The following is a 19,804-nucleotide window of genomic DNA, read 5'->3' as shown; positions in this document are numbered from 1 at the left end:
AAACTTCTATCATCTAAAGACAACTGAGGTTCACAAAGCTGAACAAACGCAAAGACTTCTGGAACCATGTCAACCATACAGACAAATGAGACCACCATAGAGTTGCTTGGCTTTTATGCACAGCACCATTTGGTAATACCAAGCTGCAGCTGTCTGTTTTCAGGAGTTCTTCATGTGGAACCAGGGGCAGATTGACAGCCTAATGTTGAGAGAAGCAGGCTCACAATAACGGGGATAATGTGGAAAAATCTGCTGTAGGGGCAGCGGATCACACCAAATCAACAAACTCTACTGTTAAAAACTAAGAGAAATAAAATCACGTTTCTAAAGAATAAAATTATATAACTTTTCTACCATTCTTTCCAGATTTATTTCTGCACAAAAGTGTTCATCTTTGTCATACAGTGTGTCTTTAAAGTCGTATTAGAAAACGTTGGATTTTGCTAAAACGCATCTCCGTCATTGTCTTTGTGATCCGTCAGGTTTGTTTGGACTTTTTAAGGTGCCGTCATTGAACACGTTTTAACTTCGGCACAGGGACCTTCTTTAACTTTAGAGCAGTGAAATGCAAAAGCATAATTATGCTGCTCTCAGTTCCCTGGTATGTTATTGTGCCGCCCAGCATCTGCAAGCATTTGCTGCGTGAAAGGCTTTTAAGGGAGCTCTGTAGAGGCAAATGCACAAAAACCTGTATCTGCCTAATAGTGAAACCAGTACAATCAGATCATTTCAGGCTTGTGTGAAACTCTCATCCATCAGTGTATGTTTGTATGTACCATATTTTCCGCACTATAAGGTGCACCGCATTATAAGGCGCACCTTCAATGAATTACATATTTTTAAACTTTTTTTCCATATATAAGACGCACCGCATTATAAGGCACACTAAATATATGATAAAATACCGTACTATAGTGGCTGGGGTTGAGTTAAATATCTACCTGATGGAGCTGCGCTACAGGAAATGCTACAAAATGCTACAGCAAATGCAAAAAAAAAAAAAACAAGAAGAAAAGTACCGTATGTCAAACTTTATTAACAAAATAAAAACCAGCTTTGCTCCGTCTCGTCAAAATCGCCATTATGCGACTCAGCGTTGCTGCTGTTGTCTTGAACGTCTGTGACGATTTCTGACGTTTTTAGCGCCATTACTTCGGCGACACCAACTACATTACGCACAATCCCCCTGACTACAGCATTATAAGGCGCACTGCCGGTTTTTGACAAAATTAAAGGCTTTTAGGTGCGCCTTATAGTGCGGAAAATACGGTATGTATGTATGTATGTATGTATGTATGTACGTACGTACGTACGTACGTACGTACGTACGTACGTACGTACGTATGTATTATTAAATAGTCCATAAAATACAACTGCTTACTACTCAAAGTACGTTTTTATTTGAGCATTATTCAAAGCAGCCAAGTCAAGAATGGGATGCACAGAACCAAGACAGCTCTGCGTCATGGTTTGCTTACATTACAACTCACTTTGTTCCTACAAATATGTAAATAAATTAAGTTCTACATTCAAATTTACACTATAGCACAAAAGTAAAAGGTATGAAAAATGTAGACAATGAGAAGAACAAACAACGGTAGACATTTTTTTGAGTGTTAACAGAGGAAGTTGGGGACAATGTTCTAGCCATCAATTCCAAAATGGATGGAAGGAAGCAAAAACCAAATCTGAAATTACTATCATTAACTCCTTAAACTACACATCTGTGTCAGAGCTTCTTCGATGCTGCTCAGCATTTTTTGTAATATCTTTCCAGCTTTGCCTCGTCTTCTAGCCAGGATGGCTGGAAGCTGACGAATCTGCGTCGCTGTGGCAGAAGAAACCCAGGCTGACGAGGCGAGCTGTGACCTTCCACCGGTCTGTTTGCCACCCTCAGTTAGGAGCCTGTGCACCATTCGCCGCAGCCTTTTGCGACTGATTTTATAGCGGACAAAAAAAGCCGGGATGATCTCTTTGAGGTAGTCGGCACCATCTGCAACATATTGATAAGATAAGATAAGCATAAGGATATAGCAACACAAAAAATGTCTTCCAGAGGGTGTTATTTAGTCAAAACCAAGCATTTCCTTTAACACAAACAGAAAGACAGGCTTTAATGTTATGGTATTACTGCCATACACATAATTTACAGTTGAGTCAGGAGTTAAACTATTTCTGATGTCTGAGTTAAAAACAGTTCCACGTGGCTGTTGGACGGTACCACTAAAGCAGGGGTCGGCAACCCAAAATGTTGAAAGAGCCATATTGGACCAAAAACACAAAAAAACAAATATTTCTGGAGCCGCAAGAAATGAAAAGTCTTGTATAAGCCTTAGAATGAAGACAACACCTGCTGCATCTATTTATATTAGTTATAACTGGGGGAAGATTATTATTTTTTCATTATGCACTTCGAGAAAGAAGTCAAAATGTTGAGAAAAAAGTCAAAATGTCGAGAAAAATTTAGAAATTCTCGAGAAGAAAGTTGAAATGTCGAGAAAAAAGTTGAAATGTCGAGAAAAAAGTTGAAATTTTGAGAAAAAAGTCTTAATGTCAAGATTAATGTTGAAGTACAATTTTGAGAAAAAAGTTGAAATGTTGAGAAAAAAGTGGAAATGTTGAGAAAAAAGTGGAAATGTTGAGGAAATAGTCAAAATTTTGTGAAAAAAGTCGAGATGTTGAGAAAAAAGTCGAAATGTGGAGATTAATGTTGAAGAACAATCTTGAGAAAAAAGTCGAAATGTCGAGAAAAAAGTCAAAATTTCGAGAAAAAATTGGTAATGTCAAGATTAAAAAGGAAAGGAAAAAGGAAGAAAAAAAGAGAAAAAAGGAAAAGAAGAAGAAAAAAGGAAAAAGAAAAAAAAAGAAAAAAAGAACAAAAAAAAAGAAAAAAGAACAAAAAAAGAGTAAAAAAGAGAAAAAAGAAAAAAAGGAAAAAAAAGAAGAAAAAAAAGGAAAAAAAAGGTCAAACATTTTTGAAAAAGCTCCAGGAGCCACTAGGGCAGCGCTAAAGAGCCGCATGCCGACCCATGCACTAAAGGCTAATACTTCACATCTCCTAGCAATCAAAAGTAACATATTTTGACTCACATCTATGTCATCGAGTATTTATTTGTTCTATAACTATTATCACATATTATCACACAATTTTGACCAACTTTGGATAGGTTTTTTTACTTGAAAAACTTTCTCGAAGAGCAGAAATCTTACCTTTGAGCTCTCCACAGTTCGCGCACACGCTGTCGTGCCAACTGGATCCCCTCAACACCGTCTGCAGCCCCGCATTGCTGCAACTTTTATGTTCGGCACAGCCGTGCTGGGCAGAGGAAATGTTGGAGTAGGTGCCGTCAGAGCAAATATGACACTCGGTGTCTTTCTCAGCTGTACCTGGAGGAGAACCCAAAATGTCGGATTAACAACAGACATTGTTTTGATGAAAACCGTTTGTATTTCAGTCTACTCAGCAAATCCAATGATTGATGACTGATCAATTTCCATTTGTAAGGCAACATATCCAACGCTGAACAAGTCAGAAAACAGTGAACCATCACTGCTGTTTGGGCATCAAGGGAACTCCTTGATGTCAGTTACTGCATGTTTTAAGACAATTAGTGGTTATCTCACGATATGTTTAAGCTCTTCATGACATGTTATGGTTTTGATAGTTCCTGTTTTATTTTGAAGCCTGTGTCTGATCGTCTGCACCTGTGTCTCGTTAATCCTTCTGCATATCTGGTCTCGTCTTTCCCCTTCTCCCTGCTGGTCCGTATTGGTTCCTCCCTCCGTGGTTTCCATGTTAGGTTTTTTGTAGTCACGTTCATGTTCTGGTTTTTGTATCCTGCTCGGCAGCGCTTTGGTTTTGTTTCGACTAATAAATCACCCGTTTTTGGAACTCCTGCCTCCTGCTCTCCCTGCATCTGGGTCTTCTTCAACCATTTCCCAACACTTCACTAGTTTTGTTGGTCAAAATTATCCAGTTTATCAAGTTGATGGTCTCAGTCAGTGTCAGCTTTATTTATAGAGCACATATAAACTTTCTGAATAAACCAACTAACTAAAACTGACTTCCTTGCTAAGTACTGCTCTTCTTAATTTATTTTTGAATCTAGCTTTATTGTTTATCATGGTTAAATGTGGTTGGAGCTTATTCCAATATGTTACTGCTCTCTACATTGTAGCCCTCTTAGTACATTGGTTCTTGGTAGAGGAAGAGTAAAGTGAACACCTGCATGTTTTAAGACAATTAGTTGTTCTCTCATGAAATGTTTAAGCTCTTCACTAGTTTTGTTGATCAAAACTGTCCAGTTTATCAAGTTGATGAGCTGCGTCCAAAATTCCATACTTCCACCCTAATGAGTAGCAAAAACAGTATGTGAGATTTTTTAGTGCGTCCGAAACATTAGTACGTACACAATAGTATGTACTATCCATACTCATTCCCGAGAAATGTATTAGTATGTACTAGCTAAGCAGAAACCTCCCACAATGCAAGTGTTTGGTTGCTAAGTGCTGCGCAGATACATATATGTCATAAGTATAATATTAAGTATAATCATATTATTATATAACAATATTATAATATTTGCATATAATAATATTATATAATGTCATCTTGTTTGGGCCAGGATAAACGGGAAAGAGCGGAGCGGAGCTGCTACTGCTGCTGTGACAGGAGTTGTTACCATGGTAACAACTCCCCCTCCCAACGGCAGGAAGTGCCGTGTGCACTCTGAGTAGTACGTCCAAATTAATGCATACTACTGATATTTACTTAAAAGTGTGCCGGACTTAAGTATACTTTTTGAGCATATAGGGAGGCCGGGGCTTGTTGTCACATGGGTAACTTGTCACATTGCAATTATCTTCTTCACCAAAGGGGGAAGCTAAAAAATGGAATACTAGTTTTCTTCCTCTACATAGTCAGGTCTCATGTCCAGTGTGAGAAGACACCAACACGTTGTAAGTTGAGATAAGCACCAATTAACCATTTTCCACCCCCCGAAGTAAAAAATATTAACGTGATGCAAACATCTGGGGGAAAGGAGTACCCTGGTGACTCTTGCCTGTGCAGTCTCAGCCACAGGGAACAGTATCCCCCCCTACTTTATATTTCCTTTGTGCACTTTGGTGATCACTCCATCGACAATGGGCCACCTGGCAACAAAGGTGGAGCAAATAAGACAGGATGGATGAAAGAGCTTTGTGGATTTCCTCCATCATTTTGTGGAGCATGCCAAGTGTTCAAAGGAGAAGCCTTGCTTGCTCCTCCTTGACAACCACTCCTCACACCTCTCCATTGATGGGCTGTCCAAACAGCCACCCAGAACAAACCTGGGTGCAGTGCATATGCAAAGGATGGGCCCATGAAAAGTGCACCCCTGGCAAATCAGTGTATGTAGAGTAGCCTATGTCAGAACTGCGACTCAGATGAGGAGTCTGACTATTGACGTCAGGTTTTGTTTGAAACTTTATGACTAGATGTTCCAGGACTGACTGAGGTCAGGTTTGTTTGAGGTTGTTGAATAGACCTTCCAGGATTAGTTTGGGACTAGTTTAATGTTGCATAATGTTTTATGTCAGGGTTTATTCACATTCAAGTAAAAAAATATCAATAAGAATTAGGGCTGCAACAACGAATCGATAAAATCGATAAAAATTGATTATTAAAAGCGTTGGCAATGAATTCCATTATCGATTCGTTGTGTCGCGCGATTATTACGTCACTCACTGAAGCCTGATTTATGGTTCCGCGTTAAATCGACGGCGTAGGGCACCGCCGCGTGCCCTACGCCGTAGGCTCTGCGTTGGTGTGACGCGGAACCATAAATCGGAGCTGAAGTAGAGGAGCCGTTCAGCTTCTTAGCCAGCTCAAAGCAGGTATTTTGCCCGGACTACTTTTAATGCGGCACAGCGCACTGACGCGACGCACGTTAAAGGGACAAGAAAGAGGGCGCGGATTTGTTTGGTTTTAGTAACATGCCATGCTCAGGCAGTCTGCAGTGGCCCAGATGGGAGACACATGTAGCTCAGTGCTTAACTTTTATTTTTAATCCACGCTATATTCTTCTGGTCCGTTCTCCTATATGTTCCCCTTCTAACCCGGTACATACATAGGTTCCTCTAAACATCTGTTCCCGCTACAATTTTAACTAAAGGAAAATGTGCCCCAATACAGCAGGTCTCATAATTTTATTTTGAACTCAAAATTTTATAAAGACTTGAACTTAAAACTTAACTAGAACTTAAAATTTGCTTGACACAAATGAAAGTTCAATTGAAACACGTGGGAACAACACCTAACCTTTTAACGTATGTGTGTTATCAGGTGTAATGACATTTTTAGGTTAGAAATAAGAAAACTTCTTGGTAAGATCCTTAGTTTTTTGAGTGAAGGCAGTGAGAGAACAAATTGTAATGTGCAAACAAATGCTGTTTCTGATTTGTATTTTTCTTTATTTTTTATAATTGATTTATTGTTCTGACAGCTCAGGTCCCTTTTAAACAAAGTATACCTCTTGTGTGCACTTTATTTTTATATATTTGGCAGATGTAAAGCATACATGTGTATGTATTCTGTGTTTTTTTTTTAATCAATACTTTAAAAGCTCAGGGATGTTCAAGGAGCAACCTGTTTGTGAACTTTCTGAAGAGTATCTGCACTGTGAATTTGCACTGTCAGTTCTGTTTTCGAATAAATGGTTGGAATTTAATGCTTTTTTGTTTTTTGTTTTTTTTATCCGATTCATCGATTAATCGAAAAAATAATCGACAGATTAATCGATTATTAACTTATCAACTTGAGACATGTTCACAATCACTATTTGATTGGTAATAACTCTGCACTGACACAAGATATGAACATGATATGAATACAAAATATATACCTGAGACTTTTGTCTTTCATCCGGTACACATTTGTTTTATCATTTGATTTATTTATATCATGGAGCAAATTTAATGCTCCCTCTGATCCTCTTTTTTATGGATATAAGCTTCTGAAACTTACTGAGTGTAACATTTTCCACAATGCCTGTGTAATGTACAATTTAGTGTTTAGACTCAATGGTAGACTCTGTCATCTCATCCCCATTTATGCTCCCACTCATGAACACACCACAAGGGGAAAACAACTTTTAAAGGGAAAGAAAAGGAAACTGAAATGTACAGGTTTCAGTGTAACCTGCCAAGGTCCAAACATTTGGAATGAGATTGATAGTTGCTATAAAAGAGTCTGGATCTAGCTCAATTTTTAAAAAGAGACTAAAACAAAAATTGTTATTAAATTATGTCTCTTATTAAATGTTTTATGTACCAATACCTGATGTATTGTTTCTATAAGAATATATTTGTATCAAGGAAATCTGAGGAGGTCTCAGGGGTTTATTGTGTGTTTTTTCTTATTTAGGTGATAATGTTATTATATGTATATGTATTATATGTGTAATTTATAGTTGTTTTGCTGTGTGACTGGGGCCCTATTAATAAGCTACAGTAGCTTCTGGGGAGTAGCCTATCAGTACAAACCTCAATTGATTGATTATTATCTGTATTTGTGTTTTTTTTTCCATAATTTGTAAATAAACTCTAAACTAAACTAAACTTTATATATGATGTATTGATTACAAGAAAAATATAAGAGTAAAAAGTGTGACAACAAGCCCCGGTCTCCCTACTGTTTAGTATGGCATTTCGGACGCACCGACTGTCTCAGTCAGAGTCAGCTTTATTTATAGAGCACATATAAAAGCCTATAAGTGCTTCCCGGTAAAAAGTCATCACCAATAATAAATAATAAACGGGAAAAACGTGTTGATTTTGACAGAAAGAGACCAAAATAGAACAACCTACCTTTACTGAGCACCCCTTGCCCGGTGCTTCACAGTAAAAAAAAAAGTACAGAAGAGTATTAGGGCCATGCAGGAGAAAAATATTTGAGGGGAAGATTTTTTGTGCACTTTGAGAAAAAAGTCGAAATGTCGAGAATAAAGTTGAAATACAATTTCAAGAATAAAGTCGAAATTTCGACTTTTTTCTCGAAATTGTGCTTCAACATTATTCTCGACATTTCGACTTTTTTCTCGAAATTTCAACTTTTTTCTCAACATTTCGACTTTTTTTTCGAAGTGCATAATGAAAAAAAAAATCTTCCTCCTCTAAAATATTATTTTTATTTTTTTCCTGCCTGGCCCTAATACTCTTTCGTACAATTAGTGGTTGTCTCATGATATTTTTAAGCTCTTATAGTTTTGTTGGTCAAAGTCAAGTTGATGGTCTCAGTCAGACTTTATTTATAGAGCACATATAAGCAGTGGTGGACAGTAACGGAGTAAATTTACTTGAGTACTGTACTTAAGTACATATCCAGAGGATTTGTACTTTACTTGAGTATTAGATTTCTTTGGTACTTATTACTCTTACTTGAATACATTTCCAAGACAAATATTTTTACTTTTACTCGAGTAAATTTCTAGGAAGGCTGAAAAGTACTCGTTACTTTCAGGTCTGCTCTTTTTTCTTCTTCCCTAAAATCCAATTGGACACAAGCTGTTTTTGTCAAAGGAGGAGACAAGACAGACATTGGGAGACAGTTTGTTATGCTCTATATTGCTATATTGTACTGGTACATGTCCTTCCTGTAAACTTAAGTGACTTCAACATTGAGTTATTGAAAGCAGAGATGTAGTTTTTTGTAAAGCAGTGGTCTTTGAGGGGGATCCAGACTTAGTTGGATAATGCAGGTTCATTTGGTTTCAGTTCATGATTGTTAATAAACTCTGCATCATCTGCTGTCCTCTTATGATCCCATTCATTTGATTTGTTTTTGGTGTTTCTGCAGGTTTTATATAACATTGTGGTTCTAAAAGCAGCACATCAGTGCAGCTGGTTTCAAAGAGTTAATTCTCAGAAACAAGAGTTAAAAGATCCTTAAATTAAGAAATTTACTCTTACTCTTACTCTTACTTTTACTTAAAGTAAATTTAAAAGCATTTACTTTTGGATACTTAAGTACCTTTAAAAGCAAGTACTTTTCTACTCTTACTCGAGTAATATTTTGACTGAGCTACTTTTACTTGTAACGGAGTAAATTTTGACCAGTAGTATTTGTACTCTTACTCAAGTACTGGGGTCGAGTAGCCTACTCTGTCCACCTCTGCATATAAGTGCCTATAAATGCTTCACAGTAAAAAGTCATCACCAAAACAATAGAATAAACAAGAAAAACGTGTTGATTTTGACAGAAAGTCACCAAAATAGAACAACTTACCTTTTCTGAGCACCCCTTGCCCGGTGGGACACTCGCTGTGCGTCACGCACATGTCGTGCTGCGGGTGATAGTAGAAGCCCTGCCGGCACTCGCACTGGCAGTCGCTGTCCGCCGTGCACGCCTTCTTCAGCACCTGCTGGTGTCCGCAGACCCCGCAGCGCAGACACCGGCCCATGTAGTTCCACAGCTCCGTGAAGGAGCCCGCGGGACACGGCGCGCACTCGCTGGGCGTCCGGGCGGTGCAGGGGGCGCGGAGGAAGGTCCCGGGCGGACACCCGGCGCAGAGCAGCGGCTCGCCCGTCCCCGGGTCCTGGGTCTCGTAGCTGAGCGGCGCGGCGCCTCCCGCCGGGGCGGCGCGCAGGGACAGCAGGGCCAGGAGACAAAGCTGCAGGAGAGAGGAAAAAAAAACACAGGCAAAACCATCAACCTGGGGCAGATGAACCTACTGGAGATGAAATAAAAAGGCTTTTTTCAGATGTTCTCTTCAAGTTTGTTCGCAGTGTGTGTGTCTCCACCTACCATTCTGAGATGATGGAGGACTTGGTGATCAATCACGGGGAAGGAGGACGCGCGTCCGCGGCTTTTATGTCGCCCACGGATCTGTTCATTGCTCATTTGCATCTCACCATAAGATATAATCATTCGGCACACATTCATCATACTCATCTTTTCCAACGGTCAGCTCCTTTAAATCAGGCCTAAAAACATTACTGTTTACTCAAGCGTACTCCTAAATTAAATACTTACCTGCTGTACCCTACTCTACTGCCCTTTAACAACTTGTGCTTTTTATTATTTTACCTCTTTTCTTATCATTTCATTTCATGTATTTGTTATTTAAGCGTACTCTTAAATCAGCAACTTGTGCTTTTTATTATTTTACCTTCTTTTCTCATAATTTTATTTCATTGTATTTGTTATTTACTGTTTAATTATGTCTTGCCGCTTTTAAATTCGATGGAAAGCACTTTATATTACCTTGTGTTGAATTGTGCTATATAAATAAACTTGCCTTGCCTTGCCATACAGCTCCGTTCATAAAAAGGGGGGCAGCCGATCAGCATAAATAGTTTTAAATACATTTCAACAGCACAGGTGGCAGCATGGACCAGGTTCTAAACCACAGAGACACAATTACCTCCTCTTCTCTGCAGTGTCCAAAGCCTTAAAGAGAGGCACAAAGGAACATTTGTAGCCTATCTATTTGTTTTTATTTGTCCGCTATCGGGAATTGACATGGCAGATATCTATAACGTCATTTTGACTAGTCAAAATCACAATTAGAGATATCTGTAATTCACATTGCGGATATGATATCTGCAACAGAATTGTAGAAACCCCATACACATGAATGGCAAACGTGACGTCATTTGTCCTTGGCATAATGATATTGTGGATATCTAAAATGACATTTCTGGATAAGAAGAATGTTATTGTAAATATCGGAAATGATGCTCTTTTTTGAACAAGAAAAAATGAGCCCTGCTCGCAGCGATGGAGTGGCTTCTGAAATCCTGCCTTTCATTTGATTTTGAACTAACTAGTGAATTATCCACTTGCAATTCACTATGCCATTGTGCATTATGACTTAAGCAGCTTCCTTTAAACCGTTATTTATTTATTAGTAGAACGTTTCAAGTTTTATCAAGAAATAAGTGAAGTGCTGAAAATAAAGACGTTGATTCATTTGAATCCTGACGCTGTCTGGAGTTAAAATGCAATAATGTCTGAGTTATTTGTTCATTTGAAATCATTAGTTTTAAAGGTAACGGGAAGAGGGCAGCACCACTCCCATGACTCCCGTCACTGCTCCGGTTAGTGAGTCCGTCGGCAAATTAGTCACACAAAGAGTCCAAGTAACTTTAACAGTTTTTGACTGTCCCAATCAATGCCCTGTTTTTGCATTTAAAAGAGAAAAAGAATGAGAAAAAGGGGTCCAACTGGACCGAAACAGAACGCAGCAGTCACGGCTCCTCCTCAGTATCACTTTTACTCCGACTCTCATCATGATGACGGTGTCCGTGTGATGACACCTCGTGGCCAGAAATAGACATTAAAATAGACAAATAGTATAGTCAAATAACATAGTCATTGCTCATATACAACGAAATTAAAGGTGCTTCATTGCAGATGCTGGTCCTTAAAGTGCAGAGTAAGATAGGTAAAAATATAAATATAAAGATGTAAGGAAAAAAAAAAAAAAAAAAAAAAAAAAAATATATATATATATATATATATATATATACATATATATGTATATATTAAATGCACATATATGCCTTAAGTTCTTACCAGCATGGTATTAATCATTAATATGTGTGCAGACAAGAAAAAAAAAGGAAGTCATACAAGACATACAGTTGGATGAAAGAACATCCCCATTGACTTACAGGACATATTACTTTAAAATAAAACATTTATTAATACAGAAGATCTAGGTGGGCATGCAATAATTCTCTTGTTATTATTTCGTCTTAAAATAAAATGTTAGATGAACAACGCATTTCACACTGTCTTTATTCTTTCTTTATTATATTATTATTATTATTATTATTTATTATTTATTCTTTATTATATTGACTGATTTATTTTGGTGATTTTGTATTGAGGGGAGGATTTTTTATAAGCCGTTCGGGCTTCTTTTCCTCTCCTGCACAAATTATTTGTCCTTGTGTGTTAAAAAAAAAAAAAATAATTATTGTGTTATCACTGTGGAAATAAATAAATAAAAATTCAACAAACAACTAAAAAACAGGGTAAAATGCAGAAGCAATGTATGGAAATGTACATAAAGTCTAACTGCTTCCAAAGGAAGGACAAAGGTAAGACGCAGCGAGGTGTTGCTCATGTGATGCAATGGATTTATTCATTTATAAATCAGGCATTAGTTCATTTTGCCTTGGCTTACAATTAAAGTACAATTAAACAAGGATTTTAAGTTGTTATTTAACTGACACTTTAAGGGTGATGGTGTGTGACTCTTCTTTGTCAGCTGATGTTCAAGAAAAACTGCAAGCCACAACTCACACAGACACATCTGTAGCCTTTCTGGACCTGAACATACAGCACACAGACAATGATAAAATAAAAGTTGAGAGAAACCCACACAGACTTAGAGTTCTGTACATTGTTTTTAAAGTCCTGCCTGCTTTCATTTTTTTCCTATACTGCTTCTCTGTTTAACAATCAGGAAAGTTTGAAATTATTAAGGGACTATGGATTTCCCAACAGTTGAAACTGAAAATATTATGTCCAGAGTTCAACTGAACTAATTCTTAAACAAGCTCATGGGTGATTTCCGAAGGAAATGAAGAGAAGGGAATTTATTTAAATACCCGACTCACACAGAGTGAAAGGTAATCTTAACTTTTCTTTTAAACCGAGTGAGAAATCCTTGGGGAAACACAGAGTGAAAACAAAACTTCTCTTGAAATCTCTCTTGAATCTCTTGAAATCACAGGGAAACTACTTTGGTCATAAGGTAAGTCATAAGTATGTAATTATATACTCTGTTGTTCTACACATCAGCACTTCCTGCATCCGGATATGTTCAATTTTTACATCTTTTTAATGTTCCTTTGCTTGAAAAAACAACAAGGCAGATGACTTATCTTTGCTCTAACCCTCACCACAGTTTGCACACATCATGCACAAAAAAATAAATATCCACCATGGTTTTATTCCAGAAAATGTGGTCCTTAATCAAGGTTTGGGGTAATGGAAAGTGAAAATATTTTAGGTCTAAGTCACAAGGAGTTTCACATTCAGCAAATGACTGGGACATCCTGCTAATAACACATTACAGTAATCTAGTCTAGAAGTAATGTGGTTTCTTGAACATGACGATGAGTTCACTACTCAAACGGCCTCCACAGTCACCACATCTCAGTCCAATAAAGCAGCTTTGGAATGTGGTGGAACGGGAGATTCTCATCATGGATGTGCAGCCGACAAATCTGCAGCAACTGCGTGATGCTGTCATGTCAATATGGATCAGACTCTCTGAGGAATGTTTCCAGGACCTTGTTGAATCTACGCCACAAAGTATTAAGGCAAGGTGTAAAGCCTGTACCTATAGGCTATACAATTCAATTCAATTCATACTTTATTAAAGACACATCTTAAGAAGAGGTCCATAGTACCATTAAAAAACATTATACATATAAAATACACAATATAAAAGACAACAACCTATAATATAAAAGACAACAACAAAAGACTAAAAAAACAACAGTGACACAATAAGACGACAGTGTCAGGCACAAGTGTATAGACATGACCGCCAGTGGTTCCACAACGTGGATGTGAACCTGACTGAGCTGAGTGCAGGATTCGTTAAGCAGGTGATGATGCTGTTTATAGAGTTAGATACTCTACATATACATTTGTACATCACCTTCCGTAGCACAGCAGCACAGGTTGGAACTCCAACACTAGCAAACAAATGACTGGCACTACAGCTCCTTGGGACTCTAAGAAGAAGCCTCATACAGTCATTATAAGCCACAGTGAGCCTCCGCATGCTGCTTTTCTTGTACTGACACCACAAGTGGCCAGTGTAAAGGGATGTACAATATGTTTTAAACAAAAAAATCTTAACATCCTCTGAGCACATGCTGAATTTGCGCAGTAGCATATTCGCTTGGGCATACATCCTTCTACACTGTCTATAAATGTCTCTGTCATCAGAGAGATCCTTAGTCATAAAATGACCGAGGTATTTCACCTCGTCACACTCGGTGAGAACAGAGTCTGCCAGAAAGAAGTCAGGAAATGCTAACTTTCTATCTCCCCGGCTACGGACAATCATCACATTAGTCTTCTTTGTGTTGTATTTAATGTTGTATTCAGACCCGTACTGAGAACATGTCCTCAGCAGCTGCTGGAGGCCAGCACTATATGGACTGAAAATAACAAGATCATCCGCATACATTAGGTGGTTGACAAGTACATCACCTATCATACAGCCTGTTCCACACTTATTCAGCTGCAGAGAAAGGTCCTCCATATAAAAATTAAACAGGACCGGTGACAAAATCCCTCCCTGCCGAACTCCATTGGTAACATGGAATGGAGCAGATACAGAGCTTCCCCACTGAACTCTCATAGTCTGCTGTGCATACCAGTACACCAGAATTCTGACCAGGTAACCAGGAACACCACTCACACTCAATTTTCTGAATAGCTTTTCATGGTTAACACGGTCAAACGCTTTTGAGGCGTCAATAAAACTTTAGTTTAGTTTAGTTTTTAGTTTAGTTTCCTATATTTATCCACTATTTCCTTTAAGGCAAATATGCACAAATCAGTGCCATGATCTCGTTTAAAACCAAATTGGTTATCAGATGATAAAATATAGAGTTCCAATCTATTCAATAAAATTTTCTCCAAAATTTTTGATAAAATACTAGCCAAGGCAATAGGCCTATAGTTTTCTGAGCTATTAAGTTTACCCACTTTATCCTTGATGACAGGCACTAATAAAACAGATAAAATAGAATCAGGTAAAACGCCGTGTACTAGGAATCCAGTAAAACATATAGCAAGCAGGACATAAAGTTTTTTATCAGCAAATTTGAGATGCTCGGCACTGATTTTGTCTAAGCCACATGCCTTATTACAACTTAACCCCATAGCTGCTTCCTCTACTTCTTGAGGGGTAACGGTCACATTAGCATTATCTTCTATTTTGCCCAATTGAAACACATTACCTTTCAGGCAGTTAAACAACTCATGGTATTGCTTCTGCCATAGCTCACATATATTATCAGAGCCACTCACACCATCAATATCAGATGGGAGAGGCAGTTTACAATTATTCATGGTCCTGATTTCTTTCCAGAAATCATACACATTCTTGCTTTTCATTTTTTGAGCCAATGAGTCAGACCTCAACATATTCTCATGCTTTTTAATGTACCGAAGAGCATATTTAAAATTAGCATTAGTAAATTTCTTGTATTCAAATATTTCTCCATGCTTTGGTCTACCTGAAACAATCCATGATTTAAAAGCCCTACGAGCCTCAGCATGCAGCTCCTTAACATAATCGTTCCACCCTGGCTTACAACTGGACACCAATTTGGATTTAAATTTAGACCTACAAAAGGGCTTACTGGCCCCTTTGAGAGAGTCCACAATAGCATTATAAAAAGAAGACAGCTCATCACAGTGTTGCTGATTATTGCAATTAACATCATTACACATGACAGCATGTTTTGGCAGTACTACATTTCCCAGCAAGGTATGAGACCTGCCACAATAATTATCAAGTTCAGCCTTCGTCAAGTAGGACCAGTCTACTTTCCCAACATCAATGTTGTTGACCTCTGACAGCAGTAGTGGTAGATGGCCCACATTTAACCACATTGTGAATGGAATATGATCAGTAGTAGCCAGATCATAGTTAATTTTCATGGCATCGATCGAGTCATGTGCATCAGCTGTGCACAAACAGTGATCCAACCAGGAAGTAGTGTGCCAAGCGTCACTTATATAGGTGAAGCTGTCATCTGGCATAAGTACCTTGCTGAGAGGATCACACCATTATCTGAACAGTACTGCAGTAGATGCTTAGCAAATAATGAACTGGTATCCGAGACATCAGCATTCATATCTCCAACCACATATATACACAGGTATATGGGCTATCTTGGATAATAGACATAATACTTGCCAGCCTGTTGAGATAATCATCTTCATTTTCATAACACTCGTAAGGTGTATAAACATTCAAAATTAAAAACCTCCTGCCATTAAGATTAAGCTCAAGACCAATAGCCCAATCAACATCTAATCTAACAACATTGGCCAGCTGATTTCTTTCTCCACAGAATAGCCACTCCCCCTGGAATCCTCCCCCGGACTATTCTGGAGCTAAAATCAGTGGTGGATTCACCGGCCCCACTAAAATCTTTACTCAACGTGTTCAAACCTTCCAGATGTTGTTTTGCCAGAAATGTTTCTTGCAAACACAAAATGTCACTTTTCCCCAGAAGTTCATCCACAACAACGCGGCGTGATTTATCCGCTTCGCTTTGTCCAAGACGCAGACCGCGCACATTGTAAGATGCAACACAAATAGACATATAAACAGAAAGTTAATGTCACATTTACTTAGCAATTTGGCTGCTGCCATGTTCCAGCTCGCGAGCCACACTGTGGCTCCCCTGCAGAGCTGCGGGTGTGTGCGTGGAAGCTACACGCTGAAGGGCGTTGCCGCTGTCAGCAGGGCAACTGGGTTGGTTTTAGTTAGTACGCGTGCTTTAAACAAATTCAAAAGCTCAGACATAGGATCCAGGTAGGATATGCCAATCCATTTATTTGATACGCAGCAGCACTCCAAACGAACATAAATCCACTGTTTATACTTATAACGTGACTGAACGCCACTGTCTGTCTTGCACGTCTTGCACGGTCGAAAAACTGTCTGTCTTCCCCCTGTCGCACCTGAGTGCAATCACCACCCAGGAAGGTAATAATGGTTTCTATGACAACCACCCACCAAGACTGATTGAATGATTGACAGGTTAAACATGACGTCACCATAAGGGGAATGGCAATTCATATTCAGTTTGAGATTAATTTAGTAATGTGTTTAAATAAATAAAATAAAAGTATTTTGGCTCCAACACAAGGTGTACCTAATAAAGTGGCAGGTGAGTGTATGCAAAAGGGATTTATTTATTATTTTTTGTATGAAGCGTATTACTGTCACTAGAGGGCGACATTTACAATATTTTAGAAAATACAAGTTCAGTACATGAATGAAATTAGGTTTCAGAAGAAAAGGCAGAACCAAAAATGAAGATAATCAAAAACAAAAAATTACGATTAAAGCATTTAACTGAGCATGTTAAATGAGAAAAAAAAAACAATCAACAGTGTATATGCTGCATATACTGTGTCTTAATGAATCAATCAAATATAAGTGAGGTGTATACAGCATGTATACAGTAGGCTACTGTTCAAAAGTATTAGGCACCCTAGTCTAGTCAAATTTTCATTGAAATCCATGTCAACAGTTACTCGGATACAATGGAAAATTCATGAACCTGCAACTGTCTTAAACTTAAATGTCATGGAATCCTAATTACTGTATTTTATCAATTGCTGAATCAATAAAACCCCATTGCCTGAACCAACTGCTCAGTAACTTGAACACAATTAAGCCACCCTTTTAACAACTCCATAAACAATTTTCACCAAATGGAACACAGTGTGATAGCTCATTGACTCTTTTTGCAAAGTTGTGAACAGAAGCTGCGCAATAGTGAGCGAAAGCTAAACCACACATTAAACACAGATGTACCTCGTTGGACAACTCCACAACTCACTTTACCCCAGTTGTTTCAAATTATGTGGGAACAAGTTGTTGTTGATGCAAGTTTGTAAGGATGCTGGAAAGGAACAAAGACAGATGGCAACAGCACATTTCTCTTCTAGGCTAGATTACTGTAATATAGCAGGATGTCCAAGGAATTCTCTGAATATCTTCCAGCTGATCCAAAGTGCTGACAGGAATCAGCAAGAGAGACCATGTCAAGTGTTAGCCTCAATCCATTGGCTCCCCGTAAAACTTCAAAACTGTATTACTTGCGTATAAAGCCCAAAACGGCCTAGCTCCGTCATATTTGCAAGACCTGATAGTTCCTCATGTTCCTAATAGAGCTCTCTTTTCTCAGAGTGCAGGTTTACTCGTAGTTCCTAGATCAGGGGTCGGCAACCCAAAATGTTGAAAGAGCCATATTGGACCAAAAACACAAAAAACAAATATGTCTGGAGCTGCAAAAAATGAAAAGTCTTGTATAAGCCTTAGAATGAAAGCAACACATGCTGCATGTAGCTATATTAGTTATAACTGGGTCCTCGGCTGCAAATGTAACATGAAAATGTCTTTCCACATGACTCTTTTTGTTACGCAAATCTATGGAAGAGTGTCAGGGCCAGGCAGGAGAAAAATAAAAATAATATTTTAGAGGAGGAAGATTTTTTTTTTCATTATGCACTTGGAGAAAAAAGTCAAAATGTCGAGAAAAAAGTCGAAATGTTGAGAAAAAAGTCAAAATTTTGAGAAAAAAGTCAAAAAGTCAAGATTAATGTTGAAGTACAATCTTGAGGAAAAAAGTCAAAACTTTGAGAAAAAAGTGGAAATGTCGAGAAAGAAGTCAAAATGTTGAGATTAAAAAAAGGAAAAAGGAAGAGAAAAAAAGGAAAAAAAGAAGAAAAAAGGTCAAACATTTTTGAAAAAGCTCCAGGGAGCCACTAGGGCGGCGCTAAAGAGCCGCATGCGGCTTTAGAGCCGCAGGTTGCCAACCCCTGTCCTAGAGTATCCAAATGTAGATCTGGAGGATGGTCTTCTGCTATCAGGCACCGTTACTATGGAACCAACTTCCAGTCTGGGTTAAGGAGGCTGACAGCACCTCCACCTTTAAAACCAAACTTAAAACGTTTCTGTTTAGTAAAGCGTATAGTTAGTGTAAACTCTAGTGGTTTAGGGCCAGTAGTTGTAGCTGCAGCTGCAGGACAAGACTAGAACAGCTGGTTTTAAACATTACTTTTATCCTAGATATGCTGCTATAGAGCTACGCTGCAGGGAGACACCACCATGATCCACTGAGAGGTGCCATTGTGTCTGTGTCTCTTCTTCCTCTGTTCTTCATTCTCTCTGTCTGTTTTCTCTTTTCCTGCTCTGCCCAGCTAGCCTTCAGCACGAGGTCCCCCCCTTATGATTCAGGCCCTGCTCCAGGTTTCTTCCCTCCTAAAGGGGAGTTTTTCCTTGCCACTGTTTATGTAATAATGTCAGGATGCCGTTTAATTGAGGACCCAAAAGCAGGAGAGCAGGAGGCAGGAGGCAGGAGGCAGCAAAAAAGCAGGACTTATTCCATAAAGACAAAACAAAAAGTGCTGCTGGCAGGATCGAGAAACTAAAGATAGGCTATCACAGGGATCAAAACTGGGCTCAGGAACACAGAGGGAGGAAACAGTACGGACCGACAGGGAACAAGGGAATGACAAGACCAGATATACACAGGGGATAACGAGACACAGGTGCAGACAATCAGGGCCAATGGGACACAGGAGGGACAGAACTGAAACTCACAAACTGGGGGGGAAGTGTCAAACCCTGACAGTACCCCCCCCTCAAGGGACAGATCCCAGATGTCCCAAAAGTCCACACCCAGGGCGGGTGGAGGGGGCCTGGAGGAGGGCCCAGGCCAACACACGGCCAAAGTTCCGGGGGCCATCCTCGGGACCGCCGCGGGAACAGAGACGGGCGGGACCGCCTCGGGAACAGGGACTGGCTGGGGGGCGACCCGGGTCCATCACCTGAGCAGGAACGGGAGCAGGAGCTGGAGCTGGAGCAAGCTGGGGCTGGCGCCGTCGTCGTTGTCGTTGCCTCCCCTGAGCCTGCAGGCTCCTGGGCCCACCCAGAGCCAGCCGTGTTCCCAAAAAGGGGTCCCCATACTCCCCCTCCTCGGCCCAGGGCATGTTCTCCAAAAAGTCCAGCAGCGTGAGGCGCTCTCCCGCTGGGTCCAT

The 19,804-nt window shown here is 39.2% G+C and overlaps 1 protein-coding gene across 1 annotated transcript; it reads right to left on the bottom strand.

Annotated features, from left to right (window-relative positions):
* Positions 1-1,377: 1,377 nt before the first annotated feature.
* On the bottom strand, positions 1,378-19,804 carry LOC133460840 (tumor necrosis factor receptor superfamily member 6B-like). Its single transcript, XM_061741603.1, has 6 exons — positions 19,696-19,804; positions 19,522-19,594; positions 13,992-14,169; positions 9,266-9,707; positions 3,211-3,387; positions 1,378-1,993 (listed from the first exon to the last, which is right to left on the bottom strand). Exons 1-6 carry the CDS (start codon positions 19,802-19,804, stop codon positions 1,704-1,706), a joined length of 1,269 nt encoding a protein of 422 aa, XP_061597587.1. The 3' UTR covers positions 1,378-1,703.

The sequence above is a fragment of the Cololabis saira genome, chromosome 15 (genome assembly GCF_033807715.1).
Source record: "Cololabis saira isolate AMF1-May2022 chromosome 15, fColSai1.1, whole genome shotgun sequence".
NCBI classification, from domain to species: domain Eukaryota; kingdom Metazoa; phylum Chordata; class Actinopteri; order Beloniformes; family Belonidae; genus Cololabis; species Cololabis saira.
This window is presented reverse-complemented; position numbering and strand designations above follow the sequence as displayed.

Bases quoted from the DNA above. Each gene is read 5' to 3' on its own strand.
- LOC133460840 (XM_061741603.1), bottom strand. From the start codon at position 19,804: ATGGACCCAGCGGGAGAGCGCCTCACGCTGCTGGACTTTTTGGAGAAC. The intron at 3,388-9,265 runs GTAAGTTGTTCT...GTTCTCCTCCAG, and splicing joins GCAAGGGGTGCTCAGAAAAG to GTACAGCTGAGAAAGACACC. The intron at 1,994-3,210 runs GTAAGATTTCTG...AATATGTTGCAG, and splicing joins GAACTGTGGAGAGCTCAAAG to ATGGTGCCGACTACCTCAAA.